At 40.0% G+C, this 21118-nt stretch overlaps 1 protein-coding gene and 1 long non-coding RNA gene across 2 annotated transcripts in view; one reads left to right on the top strand and one right to left on the bottom strand.

The window, feature by feature from the left end:
• cachd1 (cache domain containing 1) overlaps positions 1–21118 on the bottom strand; it is a 93441-nt gene that overhangs the window by 16132 nt on the left and 56191 nt on the right. The window contains exons 5-17 of the mRNA XM_032526179.1: positions 18840–18966; positions 16051–16195; positions 14457–14667; positions 14123–14272; positions 11033–11317; positions 10224–10373; positions 6759–6882; positions 6047–6164; positions 3965–4133; positions 3679–3821; positions 2570–2751; positions 1553–1663; positions 105–227 (exon numbers count right to left, since the gene is read on the bottom strand). Coding sequence (XP_032382070.1) covers positions 105–227; positions 1553–1663; positions 2570–2751; positions 3679–3821; positions 3965–4133; positions 6047–6164; positions 6759–6882; positions 10224–10373; positions 11033–11317; positions 14123–14272; positions 14457–14667; positions 16051–16195; positions 18840–18966 — 2038 coding nt within the window. The remainder of the gene's footprint in view (positions 1–104; positions 228–1552; positions 1664–2569; positions 2752–3678; positions 3822–3964; positions 4134–6046; positions 6165–6758; positions 6883–10223; positions 10374–11032; positions 11318–14122; positions 14273–14456; positions 14668–16050; positions 16196–18839; positions 18967–21118) is intronic.
• The window catches only part of LOC116695739 (uncharacterized), a 21391-nt gene continuing 15142 nt past the window's right edge, over positions 14870–21118 (top strand). The window contains exon 1 of the long non-coding RNA XR_004333544.1: positions 14870–14985. This is a non-coding gene — a long non-coding RNA (uncharacterized LOC116695739). The remainder of the gene's footprint in view (positions 14986–21118) is intronic.

Raw genomic sequence — 21118 nt, 5'->3', positions numbered from 1 at the left:
GAGAGAGAGAGGGATATGGGAGGGTGGAAGAAAAAGGATAAAGAGAAAACAAAACAAAAAGGGAGGCATGAACAGAAGATCAAAACAATCTATCCTCTTCCTACCTGATCTTGTTTCCTTTGTCCTGGTTGCAGATGGGCAGCAGGTCCAGTAGGACCTTATAGAAGTAGCGTAGCGTGAAGTCTATACCCATCACTGCCACTGCATAACCGGGGGCCATCTGAGAGCTGAAGAGAGAGGAGACAGTGAGAAAGAGCAGACAGAAAAGCATGATAAAGGTTTTTTTGTTTTAAATGGAGGAAAACAATTGAACTTTATTGCTTAATTGTTTGCTGTGATTGTGTGTTAAGGTGTATGCTGACTGAAGTAATGGTCAGTCACTCTACTGACCTTTAGGATGACAAATGTTTACCCACACCAGCCAAACCAAAATCCCCATTAATCACGTACACAAAATACATCACAAACATACCTTTGCGCCCTCTCTTTAAATCTGTGTTTTGCAGACTACAGACTGTGTAATGTTATGCTCACTGAGCCAGTCATCAACACACTAATCTTGACTAATCACACTCACACACACACACACACACACACACACACACACACACACACGCCAAAACATCCTGCTATAACTTCTATAAAAAGTATTTGGCCTGTGAAGCACAGGGTAAATACTCTTCACTTCTTTGCACCTGAGCTCAAAGAGGTTGCTGGAATGCAGTGGCATGCTTGAGGGCACTTAAGAAGAGCAGATACTAGAAGACAACTGGGACTAAACCAAGTCCATTTGGTTGAGGAATATTCTGTCCCTTATGACAAAAAATGGCTGATGGTCTCCTTAAGTTTCTTTCAAATGATCTCCTGTCTTTAGAGACAGTCCACTCTGCTGAAATGGTGCTGAGCAGGTAGTGCACAGTAGAGATTAATTGCTGAAAACCGCTGCCTGCTGCAGCCGAAAACAACCCTATGAGAGCGTCGAGAGTGAACCAAAACCGTTTTGGTTTGGTGGCCGGACAACTCGAACTCAAATACAGTGTAACGGCAGATCCATTGTTCCCTTGTTTCCTGGAGAGGTTTGGTGTGTTTACTTATTTTTTTTTGCTTTTATAATAAAACCCCTTAAATGTAAATATGTGCCAGTAGCACAGTGCACTGATTCAGTAATGTTTGGGTTTCCAAAAAATGGTTATTGCGCTGCGATAACGTGTGTGGGGCAGCGGTTAATACACTGTCCCATCCTAGCAGCCTAAAATCTGCTATTTCATATGCTTAACTGTTTGTAACTGCTCTTTAATGTTTAATTCCTTGTACTGCATTGTAACTTTTACTATTTTAATCTTTTTATGTAAAGCACGCTGAACTGCCTTGCTGCTGAAGTGTGCTATACAAATAAAGCCGCCTTGCCTTACACAGCAATATCTACCTAATGTTTGCTAGCATTAGCTAAGAATAGCCATCAGACCACCAGACTTGATTTCCTCTGGCGCAGTAAAATATGAGATGGCAGAAGTGTTTACTGTGGTAAAAATGCATATCTTCTTCTTCTTACCTGGAGGCATGGATGGTGTGGCTGATGGTGACAACGTAGCCTGCCCCGCCTACATCCAGGTACGGTCCCGTGAAGGTGATGAGGCCAGGGTTAGCCACGGCATGCTGGTACCTACGAGACAGATCACACAGGCCCAGGCTTATTTCATAAAGTTAACCGTCTTTTTCTGGCTAAAAAGGTAAATGAGATACCTTGAGAATGTGAACAGTACTTTTTGTGGGGAATGCAGGGATTTGCTTGCGCATTTGTTTTGGTCTTGACTGCATACAAAAAAACAATGTGGATTCAACTTTCCCAATTTATTTATGATCATATCTTCTACTGATTATTGTTTGGATTTACAGAAAGACAGGAATTCTCCACTCTAAAGTTTATGTTCATAAATCAAAAGTAAGCTTTTTCTGATCTGATTTTGTCAAGGAAGACATTGTATCCATAGCTGAATGCACCAGGAAAAAGTTGTCAGAACAGCTGTAAGCTTTACAAAGTGCACGTCTTATCATTCTCTTCCCCTTGGCATGTTTGTATACAAACATAAGCGATATGGTTGATTACTCTCTGTATACATTGGTTTCAAGCAGGAAAAAGAAGGTTAAATCTCTGCATTTAAAACGGGATGGACATTTGTAACGCAGAACACTTTCCATGGGCTGAGCTATAATAGTGAAACTATGAAGGCAATCTTTTAGTGGATATGACCCAGAAAAAAGCCTTGTTCACAGAGTAATAATGCTCTACACCATGTGCTGATAATCATTCTAACAACACAATACTTGCCTGAATAAAATCACAAGTTGTTTGACAATCGGATGTTTTCATTCCAGGCTAAAAAAAAGCATTGTGTGTTATGTTAAAAATGACTGACTCAAGTTTACCTTCTGAGTAAACAGCATGGGCAAACCTTCTTAAATTAAATGAGAAAATCTGAACTTAATTCATCTCAGTAATGGCTGGTCACCGCTTCCCACACACATACACACACTTACACACTTACAAACACACACAAGTAAGCCTCACCATTGTCTGCGGGTCGGGTCGAAGGCTTTGTCCATCAGTGATCCTGGGTAAATCCGGAGCACCCCACTGGGCGTTGCTATGTAACGGCGCACAATGTAGCAGTTGAGGCTACTCATTTCCATTAGTGTCATCCACTCATCCGTGACGTGACTGGTCGCCATAACCTCGTTCCTGACAGAGGACTGCAGAGGGGAAAGTATGAAGGGATGAAGGGAGACAGAGAGAAGAGGGACGGTAAAGTGGGGGTAATGACAGAGAGAAGAAAGGAGGAGGCAAATACGGAGAGGACAAAAAAGTTGAGGAAGGAGTAGAAAGGGAAGAGTATTAATTCAAAGTTTGCCTTAAATTTAAGTTTGCTAAAACTTTTGGCAAGTTGGCCTCCAGTTTACCCACAAACAAAATGGAAGTTAAAAAGTGATTCCTGTCAAACAAACACCTAAACTTGAAATAATTGTACTAGAAATATTTTCTAGTACAATATAATATAAGTATAATCAAGAAATCACAAAAAACAAGGCTCAAAACACCGGTATTTAGTAATAAATGGAAATCAATTAGCCCTAAAGCTCTGAAAAACACCCAGAAGATCCCAATGCCAATTTCAGGGAGGTTTCTAAGTTTGAAAGGGGTGATGAGGTCACTAGAGGGGGGCTTTTAAGACTAGCCTGGGAATCAGAGCTGGGACTGGGGCTTAGAGTTCAAACTCTAACCCCCCCCCCCAGTACAGGAATGCACACAGGCTGCCAAAACCACGTGGGGGTCTGTCCCCCTTCTTAAAGATGCAGAGCTTCATTCAAAATTTGTGGATTTAATATGTAATGTAAGCAGCCTGAACAAGTTGCTTGACATTATTGTAAGAATGTTGCATTTAAAAACTACTTCTAAACACACTATCTTGGGACCCATTCATTGTGTGTAAGTGTGTTTGTACATACTTACACACAATGAATGGGATGAAACAGAATATGAATGTGTGTGTACATGCCTGTAATCTGGCCGCAGGGCTGGATGTGTGCCATGTGTTTGTCAGGTAAACAACATTAACCCTGTGTGCGCCCACCAGGCTGGTTATAGCCGTGAGTTGCATCTGTGTTCCCATGCATGATTACCTTGAGGCCTGGGTTGGCTATGAGCCTGGTGTTGTCACTCAGGTAGGCGGTGTAATGCTCCACCATGCGCTTTGTTTCTGGCTGACTGAGGTGCTCGTAGGGAGAGGAGAAACTACCGGCTGCCAACATCACAGTGGGGGACTCTGGGAAAGAGACAGAAAAGGGAAGAAAGGGACCGTCAGAGGTGCTAATCTGTGTTTTTGAGCTGACTATGGATAAAAAATAAAGTTTGTAGACTCATTTATTACTCCCAAGTTATTATATATTAGTCGTGCTGTTTTCTTACCAACTGTGGAAAGCTGCTTGAAGTGCAGGCAGGAGCTGGGCTGACCGAGCAGGTCTAAGCGATGGTACGGTAACTTGGAGCTGGGAGCTGTGTTCAGGTTCTTCAGATGCTTCACTGGGATCTCCGGCTGCACATACACGATGCACAGGATGAAAGACGTGTCCTGAACCTAGAAGATAAAACAGGAGTGGAGGATGAAGGCTGATGATAAGAAATGTTTTTGTTACCGTTAATATAATATATCCTATGAAAAGAACAAGAAAGACAAGGATGCAGAAGGCAAAGAGGGATACCAAGAAAGATCAAAATGGACAATATTTGATTTTATAAGTGGATTTCAAAGCTGGGGTGTACCATTTTAGGCAGGTTATCTCTTTAAATGTTGTGTAACTTTTTGATATTAATGAATGTCTGTTACATTAAAGCCCTTACCAAATGAGTTGCTACAAAGTTAGTTAAGACTCTCAGCTCCACAAAACTCTTTGTTTTTTGTTGTCTTTGTATTTCTCAGTATGGCTATATCCGGGTGACTTTCCCGCGCAGTAACTCAAGTGAAGATAATTGTCTCTTCTGAAGAGTCCATCATGTTTTTATAATCCTCCGTGTCCTCCGTGGCAACTAGCAACGGTGTGAAGGGGGCGTGGGGGTGGTGCTCAGTCACGTAAGGCTTGTATCATGTGGATGCACCAACAGTTTTGTTATCAGCACTGCAGCTTTAAACTAATGTCCCAGATGTAATGTAACAAGTTTGCCTTAAGTGGCAAGTGTGAGCCTGTTAATAAAATACTGGGAGTTGATGTAAGTTCGGTGCATCTCCACTTCTTCATATTTTGTACAAACTAGAAACTGCAAAACAGCTAAACTGTAACATTACATACACTCCTTATCATACTATCAGCTCTTTTCAGTGTTTAGCGTCAGCCTTCACAGCCAGTATTTCATAGGCCGCAGGCATCTTTCCAGAGAAGATACAAGTGTCCAGCTTAACTTCTGCTTTGACCCCACTCATTCTAAATGAACCATGCAGGGCTAGTTGGCCCCAAATTCTGAGAGTTTGTTGTATTTCATGCAAACTGTCAAACAAACAGTAAAAAGATTTTAGGCAGACCCAGAAGCTTCTGATAACTCAAGAATAAACAGGAGAAAAATTACCTCAGCTGCTCATTTTGAAAGACACAATGTTCTGCCTTAGGACATGTTTGTAACTGTTTGTGAATTTTATATTTACATTATTATTTTTTCTGAATATAATAAATAAACGAATTTCATCACAAAAAAGACAACTTTGTCTAATTTCTCGCTTAAAGTGGAATGCCTACATCAACTGTGATACTTCTGCTCCTGCCAAAAATCTAAATGTCAGAAAGCAAAAAGACTCAATATTGCTGCTCTGTTGCCATTTGTTTCTAAAGCACGCCACCTCTAAGCCGGAGAGGAAACGCAGATTCAAGAGACAGTTTCTGGGTGTGTGAGCACTTGGTTTTTATTACACCAACTAATTTAAGGTGTCGGAGGTTTGGTGGAGACATAAAGGCTGGGAGCTTAAATCTTTACACTGCCTTTAGACAGCGGTAGAGTAATGATAAAGAGCTATATGCAGAGATGGAAGAGGTAGAGAGAAACTACATGTGATTATTATCCCACCACGACAGTGGCTCACCGGCACAGAGACAAACATCATCATTTGTCTCTGCTGAGTGCTTGTTCTGCTTCAAAAACAATACTTTGCACACATTTCCTCGGCATTCAAATGAGGAAACATAAGCAATTGCCAGTTTATAATTTCCATCTTCACACTAGTTAATTTATTCTGGAAACAAAATATTGTATCCTGCTGTGGCATCAACTCCTTTTTGTAGCACCTATTTTCTCTTTGGGAAACTTTAGAAAAACATGATGCTACTTGGACTATAAAAGAACTTTTAAATATGTATGTAATTCTTTTATAGCATTTAAGTGCATGTTTGCTTCTTTGTGGGTGTAAAATAGTGAGCAGAAAGTTCATTGATAAGCTGAGAGGCAAATTGCTGGACTGTGAAGTTGAAAGTCACCAGTGAACACGTGTCAGAGGTCTGTACCTACCAGTTTCCAGGCGTAGCTGACGTTGTATGCTTCTTTGTTGTTGTTCCGGAGTCGGTTGGTGTGCCAGGACAGAGATGAGTTGACTGGGACAGAAATGACCTGACTGCCCAGAGGGAGGCTGCAAAAAAAATACACATCATTAAACAACAACAAATACACATAAAATATTAGGGGTGGGGAAAAAAGAAATCGATTCTTAGATGCATAGCGATTCTCTCTAGACTGATTCAATGCTCAATTTTGAGAAGTTAATAATCGATTATTAAAAATGTTTTGATTTTTATTTAAAAGTTACTGTCTCCACTGTCACATTTACAAATCAGAAAACAGAGTGACTGAAAGAGGATGGGAGGACTGAGCCTCTGACATGGAAGATTACTGTGAGAGAAGCGGACTTTCACAAGCATGTTTAAGGCTTAAGCATGGAATGACCACAACATAAAAACCTCAGTAGACAAAACGTTTCAACTTGTGTGTGACAAATACTGTATACGTAAAAATCTAACAAACTCAGATTTATATAAAAAAAAAATTTAAATCACGCATGGAAATGTACATAAAACAATTGTGCATCGAGATGGATTTATAATTGGTTTAGAATCAAATTGTTGGCCTGTGAATCGGAAGGAGCCCAGAGATTCCCACCCTTATAAAATGTCTTTTTTGAGGCTGAAGTCAACTTTTTATTCAAGTGTTCCTCATTCTGTCTAACCTGAGGATGTTCTGCCGGACAACAGGGAATCCTGGGATATTCTCGTAGTGGATAATGTCAGTGTGGAGGGGAGGCTCGGTCATCAAGTAGGGGCGTGTCAGTGACGGATGCATCAGGGTGTAACCTTGGGAATCAAACAACAATATTTATTAGTGCTTTTACATACTAAAAGAATAACAATAACATACACAGAGCAATTAAATAAAAACTGGATATGCACAAACATTAAAACAACTTTTAGGGACCAGCAGGGAATGTTGTGGGGACTGTCAAACAAGTCAGTAGTCATATTTCACCATTACTCATGCTATCATCATCAATATTTAACATTATTCCATTCACACTGCCAGTTAACAAATCATAGGCTTTTAATATTTTTTATACAGCAACAGATCCTACAGCTCTACTTAGTTTATCTTGTAATTTGTTATCTAAGTAAGAGACAAAGCCAAGTTTGAATTTACAACAGTCATTAAAGGCAACAAGAAATTAAGTGAAACACGTTGCTTCCAGGGGACAAGACAGGTGCACATTGCCGCACATACACAGATGTTGTGTAGGTGCATCAAAAAAGATGCTGCTTGGCAATTTGAAATAATTTTAAAAGTATTCTATTTCTGAGGCCCAATTCATTCAACCTGTTTTTGCCACCAATAATGTAATGCCAAAATAAAACCAATGAGTAGCTTAAATGACACTTTATGTGCCATAAATCTATTCTAGCAAATTGTTTTCCACATATTAACTGAATGTGCAGTAACTGCTCCAAAGTTAGTCAAACCTATTCTTTAGAAAACCAGAAAAACGATATATATAAGAGTGCATCAGAGTACTACTACTCTAGTCTAGCCATGGTACGGTCGCCTCCTTATCAAACCATAATTGCAAAGGCCTGAGCATTAAAAAGATAATACATTACATGGTTAACATAAAACATAAACCTCCTGCTTGTCGACTATTCTGGAGAGTAGAAATACACATTTTCGGTTGTTTGTCACAACGCTGTTTATTCTAATGCTGCTCTCTACCCAACAATCTTAAATTGCACTAAGAAAGAACACAGCATCAGCTCCAAACAACATCAGTTGCAAACAGTACTTTGGTGGTGCTAGGGAGAGCACCGCTGTGAAAAACAGCTCTTAACAGCTCTTAACAGCACCAGGAAACATTTTGGGAGAGCCAAAAAAGCCCTCAAGATACTGTATTGAAAACCCATCTGTAGTGAAAGATGTAAACAAACAGAATTGTGTTTTTTCTACACAGTTCTAATACACTCTGAAAAAGAGTGTGTGTTGGTTTGTGCGGTTTCTCACACTCTTTAAGGAGAATTCATTTTCTTTATTAGACAAGGCCTCTCTGTCTTCATACAGCACAGACACATGGGGCCACACAACATACACTCACACCCTCCCATGCAAAAATCTTTCCAATTTAATCACCTGCTATTTTCAGTTCCAGGTCCGGAAGCCTCTTGTCAGCCATGTATTTATTTAATTGTATTTACCTACACTCTAATTGCCCGCAGACAATTTGAATGCCAGCTAATGACTTTAATGGGACTCGTTCGTCAATGTTTACAGAGTTGCTGCACTAATAAGCATGGAGTAAGAACAAGTTATTATTTGATGGCACATTTATTACAATAACAAACATTTTAGAGGGAAAAAAAGAGGCTTGAAGAGATAAACACAGCTTGCAATAATTGGGTATAAAAGTGAACCTTTTTGATGCTAACACTTTTGTAAACCATGCAGCTGGATGCCTGTGGATTTGCTCCACTACACCTCACCTCCCTCCTAAATATTTCCTCTCTACGCTACATGTCTTCCACCTGCCCTCCATTTCTTCCTCCAACCAGACTAATGAAACCTTTCATTTCAACATGTTCCCGCTTTAAGCATGGGGAGCATTGTCCTACTGCGCAGGGCTCTTATACTAAACACAAATCAAGCTTGGGCATAGGCGCAGATACCGTGGGTGCTCCGGGGCTCGAGCACCCACATGTGCCAGACTGCCAGTAGGCTACATTGATTTAAAATTAAACATTGCAGTTGGTGCTAAGTGTCATAGTGTAATTGGTTATGTCGCTGTCAGTCCCCAGCTCCATGGATTCTTAATTTCCCAAGAAGCTAATCGCGGTTACGTGTCTGTTAAACTTCTCATCTCCAATCCCATCTGTAGTTCTATTTGTGAGAAGTAGCACTGTCCTGAGATGAAAGTTTACTTTACGGCTTTATTACTGAGTTAATAGGCGTGTGTGTTCATGTTAGCTGCTGTGCATTTCCTAAGGTTCTGAAATACAAAGATTTTTTGACTAAACTACTTTTTTTAGTAGTTTTTTTTTTTTTTTTTTTTTTTTTAAAGGGTGTGCGACCATGAGCACCCACGGAGGAAAACATAAATCGGCACCTATGAACCTGGGTATTGTGGTGTTGTTGCTAGTCATATTAGATATCCCTGCCCTCCCTGCTGTCTAACTCAACATTTCAATTCTTTCTTCTACTTCAAGTCTGGTGAAAATTGAGTTTTGTTAGGGTCATTTGTAGTGTTTTATTAGGGATGGCATATTTTAAAGCTGAGAGCTATGAGAGTTATGTGCAAGGGTTTAAAAAATGGGCAGAGCGACGAGCTAATTCTTCTCTTTTCAAACATTTTTTTAAATATTATTTCAGTTTTCATTTCTAACACCTAGTTTTCATCATTACTTTTTAATACTATTTATGCTATTGCTTAGCAGGAGGACATTATTTCATCAGACGCAAGTATATCTAAGGTGGATTCACTCTGCAGCTAAAGGGGCCATTTAGCATTAATGTCCTTGCTCTGTAGGCTTACAGAGCACAACTTACCTGCTGTTTAGCACCAGTGGTTTAGTCAAGACCCCACCAGTTAAGGCCAAAACAAACCAAAACCGGACATGAGCACTACCGCCCTGCACTGTGGCAACACACTGAGGCATGGCTCAACAGAGAACGAAATGCCAAAGAAGTGCCAGGGCTGCCAAGAAGATTTCAATTAAGTCTAATGAGGGAAAATGGCTGTGGAAGAAGTTGAAACAGACAAAATAATTTGTAATTCCACTTGTATGTGAAACAAAAACACCCAAATACACTCTCTTCCAACAATTTGGAGTGTTTCTCTAAAGCTAATAAAGATTGATACCATGAGTAGGCGCAGACATGTTTTTGGCAGACCACTGGAGTCTGTCTGACCTGTAGGAGATAGAGTTTTCCTGATTGTTGCTTGTTTTGCTACAGACTGGCAAATCTAAGCACCATGCAATGTGTTACGGATTTCTTCTGAACATGGAGAGACCTTTATTTAAAGAACAGGCAGTCAAGATTTAAAGCCTTATTTGGTTACAAACACTGCTGTTTATGTGGCTGAATACAGGTTAGAAAAGGCCCGTTTCCTGCACTGCGGTAGATCGATTTCTACCTCCTCGCCCGTCACTGTGTGACTGACCTTTGTTGTCGATGAGGAACGTGTAAGAAGCTAGTGAATCTTGGTAGTAGGTGACATCCTCCAGGATGTAGGCCAGGTTCACATCCACCCCAACCACGCCCAGGAGCAGGTTCCCGAAATAACACGGCCGGCTCACGGTCATGATAAACCCTGGAGACAGAAGAACAAGAATCTAAGTTCATTTCACACATTGTGTTAGTTTAATACACTAAGATCATCTCTTTCTGAGCTCATTGTGCGCTTTCATTCATTTCTGTGCCAAATACAAATTTAACGGTTTTGCTTTCAGTAAAAGTATTTATTAAAGAAATAGTTTGACATTTGAGGGAATTATACTTCACATATTCTTCACTTTCTTGCCCGAGAGTTAGATGAGGAGATCAATACAACTCTCAAGTCTGTACAATAAATATGAACCCTAGAGCCAACAGACAATTAGCTTAGCTTAGTATAACGACTGGAAGCTGGGGGAAAAAACCCAGTCACAAAATAGTTCCAGCATGTAACTGGTAGGCTAGATTTACCTTTAGACAGATCCAGGCCAGCTGCTCACTGTTTCCAGTCTTTATGCTAAGCTATGCTAATGGTCTGCTGGCTCTAGCTTCGTGTTAAGCCTACAGATAAAGAGGGTTGTCGATCTTCTCATCTGACTCTTGGCAAGAGAGCAAATAAACATATTTTCTGAATATTTGTTCAAATTGTATAACGGATCGAAAACTTCGTCAGGATGAGAACGTTGTCTATCAGACCAACAATTCAAATGTCATTGAATATTATTCCTCGCTACAGTATCTGTCTAAACCACTTACCATCTCCCATGGGGTCAGTGTAGGGCAGGCTGAAGCGGGCCAGGTCGATCATGCGATTGGGCAAGTTAATGTAGAAACGGCCCACTGTTGTCTCCAGGTTGCTCAGCTGGTTTAGCACCATCATACTACCCTTCACCACCGGCATCATGGGAACGCCACCTGATCCGGACGAGGATGCCGCAGATAAGCGGTCTCGGGCGGAAGTTCGGTCGACGCCGTATTTCACCGAATTCTGCTCTGCGAGATCCCTCAAGAAGGCCAGCTCATTGAGGCCTGTTACTCCCTCTAAAGGAGGACGGAATGGAATACAGAGTGAGTTTGGGAAAAGGAGAAAGAGTTAAATTAGTTTGATTCAAGCACATTCAAGCACAGATATCAAGAACTAATCCATAACTGGCGGAATGGCTGAATGCCTACTAACCAGGGTAACTGTGCACATGAAAAGAGGAAAGAGGAGGTAAAAAGAATAAACCGCTCTTCACTAAAGAAGGCATGACTCAAATTCCTACTATAAAAAGGCAACCCACTGTTCCCCTTTCCCTCGAGCTGTAGAAGAGTTGGAAAAAAGAAATCACACTGCTGCCACCAAACATGATCTGAATTCATCAAGAATCTTAGAAATGAGGAGTGTATGTAGAGAACAATTAACCCCACGTGGTTAAGCAGCAAGAAGGTTGCATTAAACAGGATCATTAATCAAAGTGCATACTCTACATACTATCTTTATTTTGCATCAGCAGCAGAGATATTTCATACATGCAGGCCTTGACTTGTGAACCGGCATCCTGATCTCTATAAGCTTCATTTGTACAATCCTGGGCATCTGTCAAACAACTGTCATCTGTTAAGCTCATGAATCATGACATGAATAAATCCCTCATCACTTTAAAGAAAATATACATCTGAGTCGTTAATGCACAGTTCAAATTCAGTCTATTCAAGTCTCATAAAGTCATTTAGAGGAGAATGGACAACCATGGCCGGCCCCTTCAGCTGTCCCCTGCAACATTTGGCATCCCACAACCTATTGAGAAGGATAGAGCACAGACTGTCTGCCAGTATCCAATCATTGACTGGATTACAGCAGAATCCCTTATTAATGCCAAGGCTCTGCTGTTCATCACACTGGGCGACTGACCGGAGGCAATGTCGTCACGGGTGGCAATGTCAAATGAACACAGAGGAGAGAGTTTGCTGACAGCAAAAGCTTCAGTTCACTTTCTCCAATCCTACTCTTCTTTCTAGGATAGGTAGAATGTTTCTTATTTTATTCTTAATGATGGAAGTTTCAGGTAACTACACATATTAAAAGATACCCTGTGAAGTTTTCTTGTAAGCAAACACAGTTATGATTCTTACTAAAATGCAGTATATGTATCTTTGAGGTCTAAAGAACATATAAAAAACATAAACAAAGGCATTTTTTGGAAACTTGAGCAGATATTTATATAATTTACCCCCAAAAAATCTGAATAACAATTGCGTAACTATGTGGTTTTATAGGCTATATTGTGTGGTGATTATGTTGAACCTTGCACGGCCTGTCTGTGTTTTCCTCATCTCTCCCTACAACAGTAAGCATCATTATTCAAAGTAATCAGTCCATCATCAACCACTTACTCATGAACAGGCTTGATCAGAAAATCACAACTGAATGAAACGTTTACTCGACTAGTTGAATGGAAAGTTCTTAACTAAATCAACAGCCATTCAATAAAAGATTAATTCATTGTTTCAGTCATTCATCAAACTATAGATTTGTTGTTCAGCCTTCTCTAAAGCGAAGACTTTCAAACATTTTCCATTTAATGTGATTTTGAACCTAATTTGTTCTGTGTGTCATATAAAACCAAACATGCATTTGTGTTCTTGGAAATTGTGACGGGGCTTTTTCAGTATTTTCTGACATTTGACAGATTACAGTTGTTTGATAAATCACAATACACATACAGCTATCTGCAAAATACAGTGAGTAATATGCAGGTAATGAAACCATCCATACTCTAGCTGACACTTTATTCAGGACATTATTCAGGCTTCTATACACAGTTTTGGTGCAGAAGGTGGGCATCACACACGCCAACACACACCCCAACACTCGCCCCAACACGCACGCACGCACACACATTATATAGCAAAGGGACGAAACAATCAGCACTTCACATTTGGCAGGGGATGCAGGAAATAAGACACACACACACCCACAGTGGGCCTTTCAGCTGTGTGCAACAGGCTCAGCAACAAAACAAATGTTTTTTTGGATATGCAATGCTAATAAACTCAGAGGACGATAGATTTCTGCATCCTTTTCATCATGAAGCTCTTTAAACAGCCAAGGTCCTCTGACAGTCATACACAGAGTGAGCAGCACGCCCTTTGAAGTCTCACTCTCTCTTCTCTTAGATGTCCCTCATTTCCATTCTCAGATGCAAAAACGATTTGTATTAATGGTGGACTGATGCATGTGCAGCAGAGGTGTGTGCGTGTGTGTGTGTGTGTGTGTGTGTGTGTGTGTGCGTGCGGGGAGGGGGTGCAGAGGGAGGTGGGAATTAGAAGAGGCAGATGGATGGACAGGGACAATAAAAGCGGAAAAGGAAGCATACACACCACACCAACACAACACACACGCAGGGGGAAAAAAAGGCCTTTGAGGTTCCTGAGGACCTCTCTAACCTTCAGTCTTCTCTTGAACACATTGTGACCAAGAGAACGGATATCTGACACACAGAAACAGCTCCCAGAAGAGCCAAAAAAGAATGCAGCTCTAGATGCAGATGCTAGATGTGCAAAACAAGAAAATAGCTAAATCTAAATGAACGTAGAGAATATGTGACGGATAGTAAATATTGTTTTGTGCTTTATTTCTAAACAACTTGTCCTTTCAGCTGGCTGCTGTTCTAAATACCAAAATACAACAATTAATAGACTGGGATTGTACAACTAAGTGTAATATGTGAAAAAAATACAGGTTACTATATTTAGTTTATTTTACACTGCACACACATGGAAAAATGTTTAGGGTGTTTCTAAATTGAATAACTATTATAAAAGTCCACACAGCTGGTCTCATCCTAAATTTGAGTGACCTACCATTCATGAGCGCGTATGTGAGAATCATCACCGAGTTGTTGAGGTGTCGGTTCTCCTCTCTGACCACAGTGAGCGTCGCTCTCTTCTCCTGCTCCGACGACTCCCGAGATGTGATACCAGACGACAGGTAGATGATCACCATGTCTGTGGCTGACAGAAGACAGAAATAAACACGACACGCATGTCAAGTAATATCAAATGGAATGACAAGAGAGTTGATTATGTTGTAAAATATGCCAATGAAACGTATGCACAAGAGCTGGAATTGATCTATGAGGCAGCGCACAGACAATTGTGCACAGTCCTAGTGTGCTGCTTCGCCACAATTTCTTACTCTGTTTGCAGAGACTGCTAGTGTTTCGGAGCAGCTGGAAGGCCTTCTGGAAGCCGGCTGCGTGCAGTGTGGCTCCATAAGACGCCTTGATGTTGGAGATGAAGGTGCTCATCTTCCTTTTGGTCTCACTGGTGGCCGGAGAGAGGAGACTCTTATAGCACTGGTCCAGAGAACAGAAGCGAACCATCTCTGCCACTGACAAAATAGAGATCTGGAAAGGAGTGATAATATGAACAAATAAAAATGTTATTTAATATAAGGTAATTTTATTTAAACAGGGATAATTCACAATTAAACATTAACCTTATATAACAAGGAGAGATGCATTGCACCAGGTTGTAGCACAATTGCCGTTTTCCACCCGTAGATCTAGCGAGTTCTCGCAAGAGCACAATTTGAGTTTGCTCAGTGAGTTACTCTGGCATCGAGTAATGCTGCTCATTAACTATGCCCTTGTAGCCGAGCTGCACCAATCACATCGGTGTATCTGATATGGGCGGGCCAGAGGTGAGCTAAACAGAGGACGACAGTTTAATCTACCAGTTAGCTCCACTGGGCTCTGGATACGTCGTCCCGTGTGTTGTTGTGATCGGTTGTAGTGTTATCCAATTGTGTGCAGTGAGATTTTCAAATGCACGCTTGGTGCCGCCCCTCGAGATGGGCAACTTTTATTACTCGATGCCAGACCCTCTTTCGGATTTGGGTTTGGATTTCCAGGCTAAGTAATCCCTGGGGCAGGTAAGTAAAACAATACGTATTCAATTCAAGTGACGTACAAAACAACAGAATATACATTTTTAGAGAGAGACAATGTGTTTACAAACACATTTATACATAATCTACAATAATACATATGTGCAAAGTTGCATCAATAAAATTATCATGGGCCCCCACATCCTAAAATCAGTCCCCCCCACCTCTTGCCAACAAAGCAATGCAATCAAAACCATAACCCCGTCCATTTTCACACACACACACACACACACACACACACACACACACACACACACACACACACACACACACACACACACACACACACACACACACACACACACACACACACACACACACACACACACACACACACACACACACACACACACACACACACACACACACTCATAAATGTGTTCGTTTGTTGTGACAATATCTATATTTGCAATATGATAATGGAAAACACTAAAAAATGATTGTTTCTTCTTACATTTTCTGATACATTTAAGCATATGTGATACTCTCTAAACTTAACTGTGCATTCTTCTTAATAAAGCAGTATGTGCAAAAAAAAAAAAGATTCACATTTGTATCACGATTCAAGCTATATAAATACAAAATTGATTCATAGAATTCCAAAAATCACTTCACGTGTTTTTTTCTTTTGTGTTTTGTGGTGTGTAGTTTCACGTCGGAAAAGTAACTACATTTACATACTGTGAATCTTTTTTTTAATAGAGAATCGTTTTTGAATCGAAAATTGATTTTGAATCGAATCTTGACCATAGAAATCTTATGATTGAATCGTGACAATTTCTGAATTGTGAACACCAATAAAAGCAAGGTAAGAGAGAGAAAGCTATTCCTTTTTACTGACCTTGTCATGTTCATCTACAGCGTTGAGGATGACCAGTGCCGAGTCTCTGGCGATCTGAAGCTGGGTGTCAGTTACAGACGCTCCATGGTCCACCATCACCACGATGTGTTTGGACTGGGGACGCACCGCAGACACATACACAGGCCTGCGGGAATACATCCACAAATATGAAGGAATATAATTCAAGACGATATTAACACATACAGCATTTGTACAGTGATAATAAAAATGTTAATGGTTTCCACGTGTATATGTTTTCTGGAGTAAGTGTGATTCTGCAACTGTCTCACGTATCTGCTAACTAAACATCATGTCAGAGTTTTTCTTTTCTAGCCCAGTCTGCCTTCAGCTCCAGTTTTTAATTAGAGATATTCTACCCTTTACTATTATCTACCAAACTATTTTTGGTTGAGGTTCAACATTTTCTGCATTTCACACCATCATTGCTGAGTTATTTATCTAAAAACCATATGTGCACTACTTCCTACAACTACTGTATATGAGAAACCTTCAAGCTTCAAAAGTTATAAAAGATGTTTCACTTTTCAAGTTAATGCTTATGAGTTTCTGAATTACAAAATTAGATTTCAGCATATTTTTAAGCCTTGTAGGATTGACAAAAAACATAATGAACCTCCTGCTAAAGTAAGGAAATCCCCCCCCCCCAAAAAATGAAATAAACATATAAACATGACATCATTATGGACCCTCAGCGTTAAAAGTAATTCACAAAAGCGGACTATGTGCTAACTGTTTGCCTACTGTTGGTATACAAATACACCTACATCTATTATTTTATTATGTGTGTGCGTGTGTTTGTGTGTGTGTGTAAGCCTGTCACAATTACAAATTTTGCTGAACAATAAATTGTCCCAAAAAGTATTGCGATAAACGATAATATTGTCGTTCTGAGACCATTGTCATCTAATAAAATGATAATGGCATAATAATGCTGGTACGTACACCTTTTCAAAGATCAATATACTTTTATTTCTAAAGAATATTTAACACTGGAACTGGAAGACATTTTAAATATCCACAATAAATCAACAAAACAACCAAAAACAATAAATAAAATGGACTCTCAGTTTCTTTTAACAAAAATGCACTGGAATAAAAAACATACACAATCAAAAACAATACATAAAATGGAAATTTTCCCACACAAAATCATTTCTATTATTATTATTCTATATCTAGCTCATATTTGTTTATCATGCAATAAATCATCTATGTGTGTGGCGTGTGTGGTCTTCTGGACAAGGAGACACTAACACAGGGTGGAGAAGGGGAGCGATGTATTCACAAAGCCTCATTCACCCTTGAAGCAAGCAACGTCATTTCTCTCATGGCTTTGTGCCAGCTCACTGACTTGAACGGCCAGAAAGAAATTTAAAAAAAAAAAATCCAAAACACATGATTAAAACATAGTGAGAGCCAATGCAAAAATGCACCAGAAGGCAAGAGAGAGACAATAGAATCTTAAAAGAAAGGACAAGGGAGAAAGGGATGGCTTTCAGCCGTGGCCACACAAAAAACCACAACACTGGAGGTGTGAAATTCCAACAGGCTTTAGTGGTACAGAGCCACATTCCTGCCAAGGGCATGTGTACTCAGGGTGTGTAAGGGCGACATGCCATTAACATGCCCTCTGGGCCACCCCACAGCTACTGACAAAGAGGAGTTGGAGGGGAGGGGGATAAGGGCAAGCACACGATGATGTGGTTTCGTTCTGATACTGTACTTTACTGTACTGTACCTGAAATTTGGTGCCGGTACCCAACGGTACATTTTATGATACTTTATTCTCTGTGTAATAATAAAAACTTTTATGTCAGTAACAAAAAACAAGTCCAAACCTTTCTTATTAGTCTTATTTTCTATCTCTTTCATAACGGTTTTTAATTGCTCTTTATTGTTTTATGTAAAGCACTTTGAATTGCCTTGTTGCCAAAGTATGCAATAGAAATAAAGTTGCCTTGCGCTACAACCTCCAGCCTGTCAGTCTGTCACCAGTCTCAGAGGAAGTGTAACCTGACAGCGACCGCTTTCGGCTCGCCATTATATTATTTTCAAGTGAACGCTGTCAGCTAGGGTTGGGGGAAAAAAATAGATACAGGATAGCTTTGCAATATTTTCAGTGGCGCCAAGTATCGATCTTTTATTATATATGTGTTGGTCAGTTTGCCCACTTGACAATCCCAATTTGCAGTAATGAAATTGAAGTGATATGAACAAAAAGAAATGTACTGTATATTTTTTGATAAAACAGATGTTGACAAAGTTTGAAGAAGTTGGAAAAAAGTTAATAACTGCAATATTTCGCAGAATATTGCAATATGTTTAAAATCGTAATAATATATCGTGGCATAAATATCATGATGATACTGTATCGGGAGGCGTCTGGTGATTCCCACCCCTACTGTCTGCGTGCAGTTTTGAAAAGTGTAACCACTCTTGTGACCGCTTTATCTGCATTTCCGTGACTCACTGTGACTTGAACAAGCTGCAGAGGTGATGTGCATGGGTGTGTGTTAGAGCTGAGCCCCTCTCTCGTCGAACATGCAGAGGAGAAGGTTATGCTCGCTCAGGTTTTGAAATTTGGCACCGACTGATTCAATGCAAATTTGTATTCGGTAGTACAGACGTAATCGATCGGTACCCTAAAAAGTACAGAGTTTGGTACCCAGCGCTAGTCATCAATATGTGATGACAAATTGTGTGTTTGCTGGTAACTTTGAGCTTGACAATAAAATAAATATTACTCATAAGTAGAGGTTGGTCTGTACCTGCTGCGGTGCTCGTAACTTCCCTTGCACTGGAACTTGTGGGCAGGGAAGACTGTAAAGATGCCCTCCTCTGAGCTGAAGTACTGCCACTTTATCCCCGGGTTGGACTTCAGGTTGTCTGCCAAAACTGTCGAGAGAGGAGAGAGAGGAAGAACAGCAAACTTGTTAAAAAAAACAAAACAAAAACAGAAACGGATAAAGGGGATAAGGGAAAAAACAAGGCAAGGAGAAACAAGGTAAAACGAGAGTAAGTAAGGAGTTTGGTACTTTTGAGAGTTTCTCTTTGTTTAGTTTTAAACTTTTACCTCTTTCAAGGAGGAGCCCTTTCAAGTTTAGAGGTTATCTGTGATTCCTGTGAGAATCAGAGTGGGTGAGAGAAACCACTCACAAGACAAGATGAATCCAAAAAAACACACTCCTCGGGTTCACGTATAATGCTAATTGCCATAGTTTTCATGATAGCTGTGTTGTAAATTTGTGTTTTCGATCTGTAAAGTCCTTTGAAACAATGTATGCATTACAAGAAATTACAAATAAATTTGACTTCAATTACCTTGACTTAAATATACATTTGAGAATTTTATATTGCACATTGTAATATGTGTATTCCTGGACATAATGTTGGACCTCTTTAGTTAAAATCCCAGTATTATGCTGAATGCTCGAGGTGTATTCAGACAAGACAGCGAGGTGAATATGACTGCAGGACTGTTTGTGTTTATTCGTCCCAAACTGCCTCTGTATTGCTTTGACAGGCATTGGCTGTAAACTAGCTAGTAACAGACCATTGTGTTGTATATCCAATATCTAAACCAATCAGCTCTTTGATTAGGGGAGAGCCATTTCCCATCATGCCCTGATGTTTTTTAGTTGGTGGAAAGCAACTGTGCAACCTGGTTGCAAAAACTGCAACTGCCTTGATCTTGTGAGGTTATTGTTCTATATGTTTACATGACATGATGTCAGAGCAAATCTGGATCAAATCGGAAAGAAATGTAACCAGCATACATTTTGCGGTGATAGATTCTGCAAAGCCTGGCTCATCAACGAGCCTGCTTTCAACTCAAATCCACATAAATGCCTGTAACATGTGTACGTACCCTCTGATAAACAGCTGTGCATTGTTTTCTGTTATTGGCCTTTCACACCTAATTAAAATCAATGCAAACAGGCCTGTTCAGGAATGACGAGCAGTTAAATAACTTGTTTTAGACTGGACATTGAGTACACACATGTTAATAGTTTTCCCCATTTACACCTCTCACAGAATTAATTAACATGATAAAGAAAAGAAGTCTGAACTGTTTAACTACTTGAAAAGTATACAGTACATTGTTTTCTTGTGGATACCGGAACTCGATCTGTGTGTCATAACTGTGACTAAAAGGCGAGCTGAAATAACAGCCTTGACTACAACCTCTGCAGGGACACTGAGCCTAAATATTTGCTCAACACTAACAGACACACAAGTTTGTTTTACTGGGTTACATAGTCAACAGTATCTTCCCAGAGGTGCCATCACAAAGCCGGCAACTTCCTTTCCGCTCACTGCAACACAAAGCTGCCTTTCACAAAGAGATGGGGGAGGTGGGAGTTAGCGAGAAACCAATATATTTCTTATTAGTACATACAGTATATGCAGATCAGCCATGGCAAATCCTCAAACAGTATATAGCAAATCAACTCATCCTATAAATAAATATTAACAATCTTGTCCGGATGCAAATCAAATTGCAGATAGACAACTGAGAAACTGTGGATAAAAGGGCTATGGAATAAATTGTCATTTGTCAAGCATTTTTGTTTTAGGTCTTTGCTTAAACCCAAATATCCACAAGACACCTAGTTATTTTTGGCTAGAAATTAATATATAATATTCAGTCCAATATAACATGTTCTAAGAGAAAGTTTGGTTTGAGTTAGCCAAGTATTAAAAGGTTTAATTTCTTACTACTAATAAATATTCATTGTGGTTTCTGACGGTCATTAGCAGCCGTAGACATTTAGCTGACTATTTGTTATGATTTGGGTGGAGGTTTCCACAGACGGGTAGGAAGTCAAATATCATATTAAGTTTACAGTTTTTGCCAGACATGCTGACTGCTATTCATGCTGGGTCTTAATAGTCTCAAAATGTGGTTCTTGGCTTGTGATCACAATTAATCACCTGCTAACAAGAACCTGTTTTGACCTTTTCCAACCTTCCAACAATGTGAATGTAATACAACTTTTTTGCTGCGACATGGCATTGTTTTGTCATTGATTACATCCCACTTTGC

This window comes from Etheostoma spectabile, chromosome 9 (genome assembly GCF_008692095.1).
Source record: "Etheostoma spectabile isolate EspeVRDwgs_2016 chromosome 9, UIUC_Espe_1.0, whole genome shotgun sequence".
Taxonomy (NCBI): Eukaryota; Metazoa; Chordata; class Actinopteri; order Perciformes; family Percidae; genus Etheostoma; species Etheostoma spectabile.
Note: the sequence above shows the minus strand (reverse complement) of the source record. Positions and strands in the feature narration are given on the sequence as shown.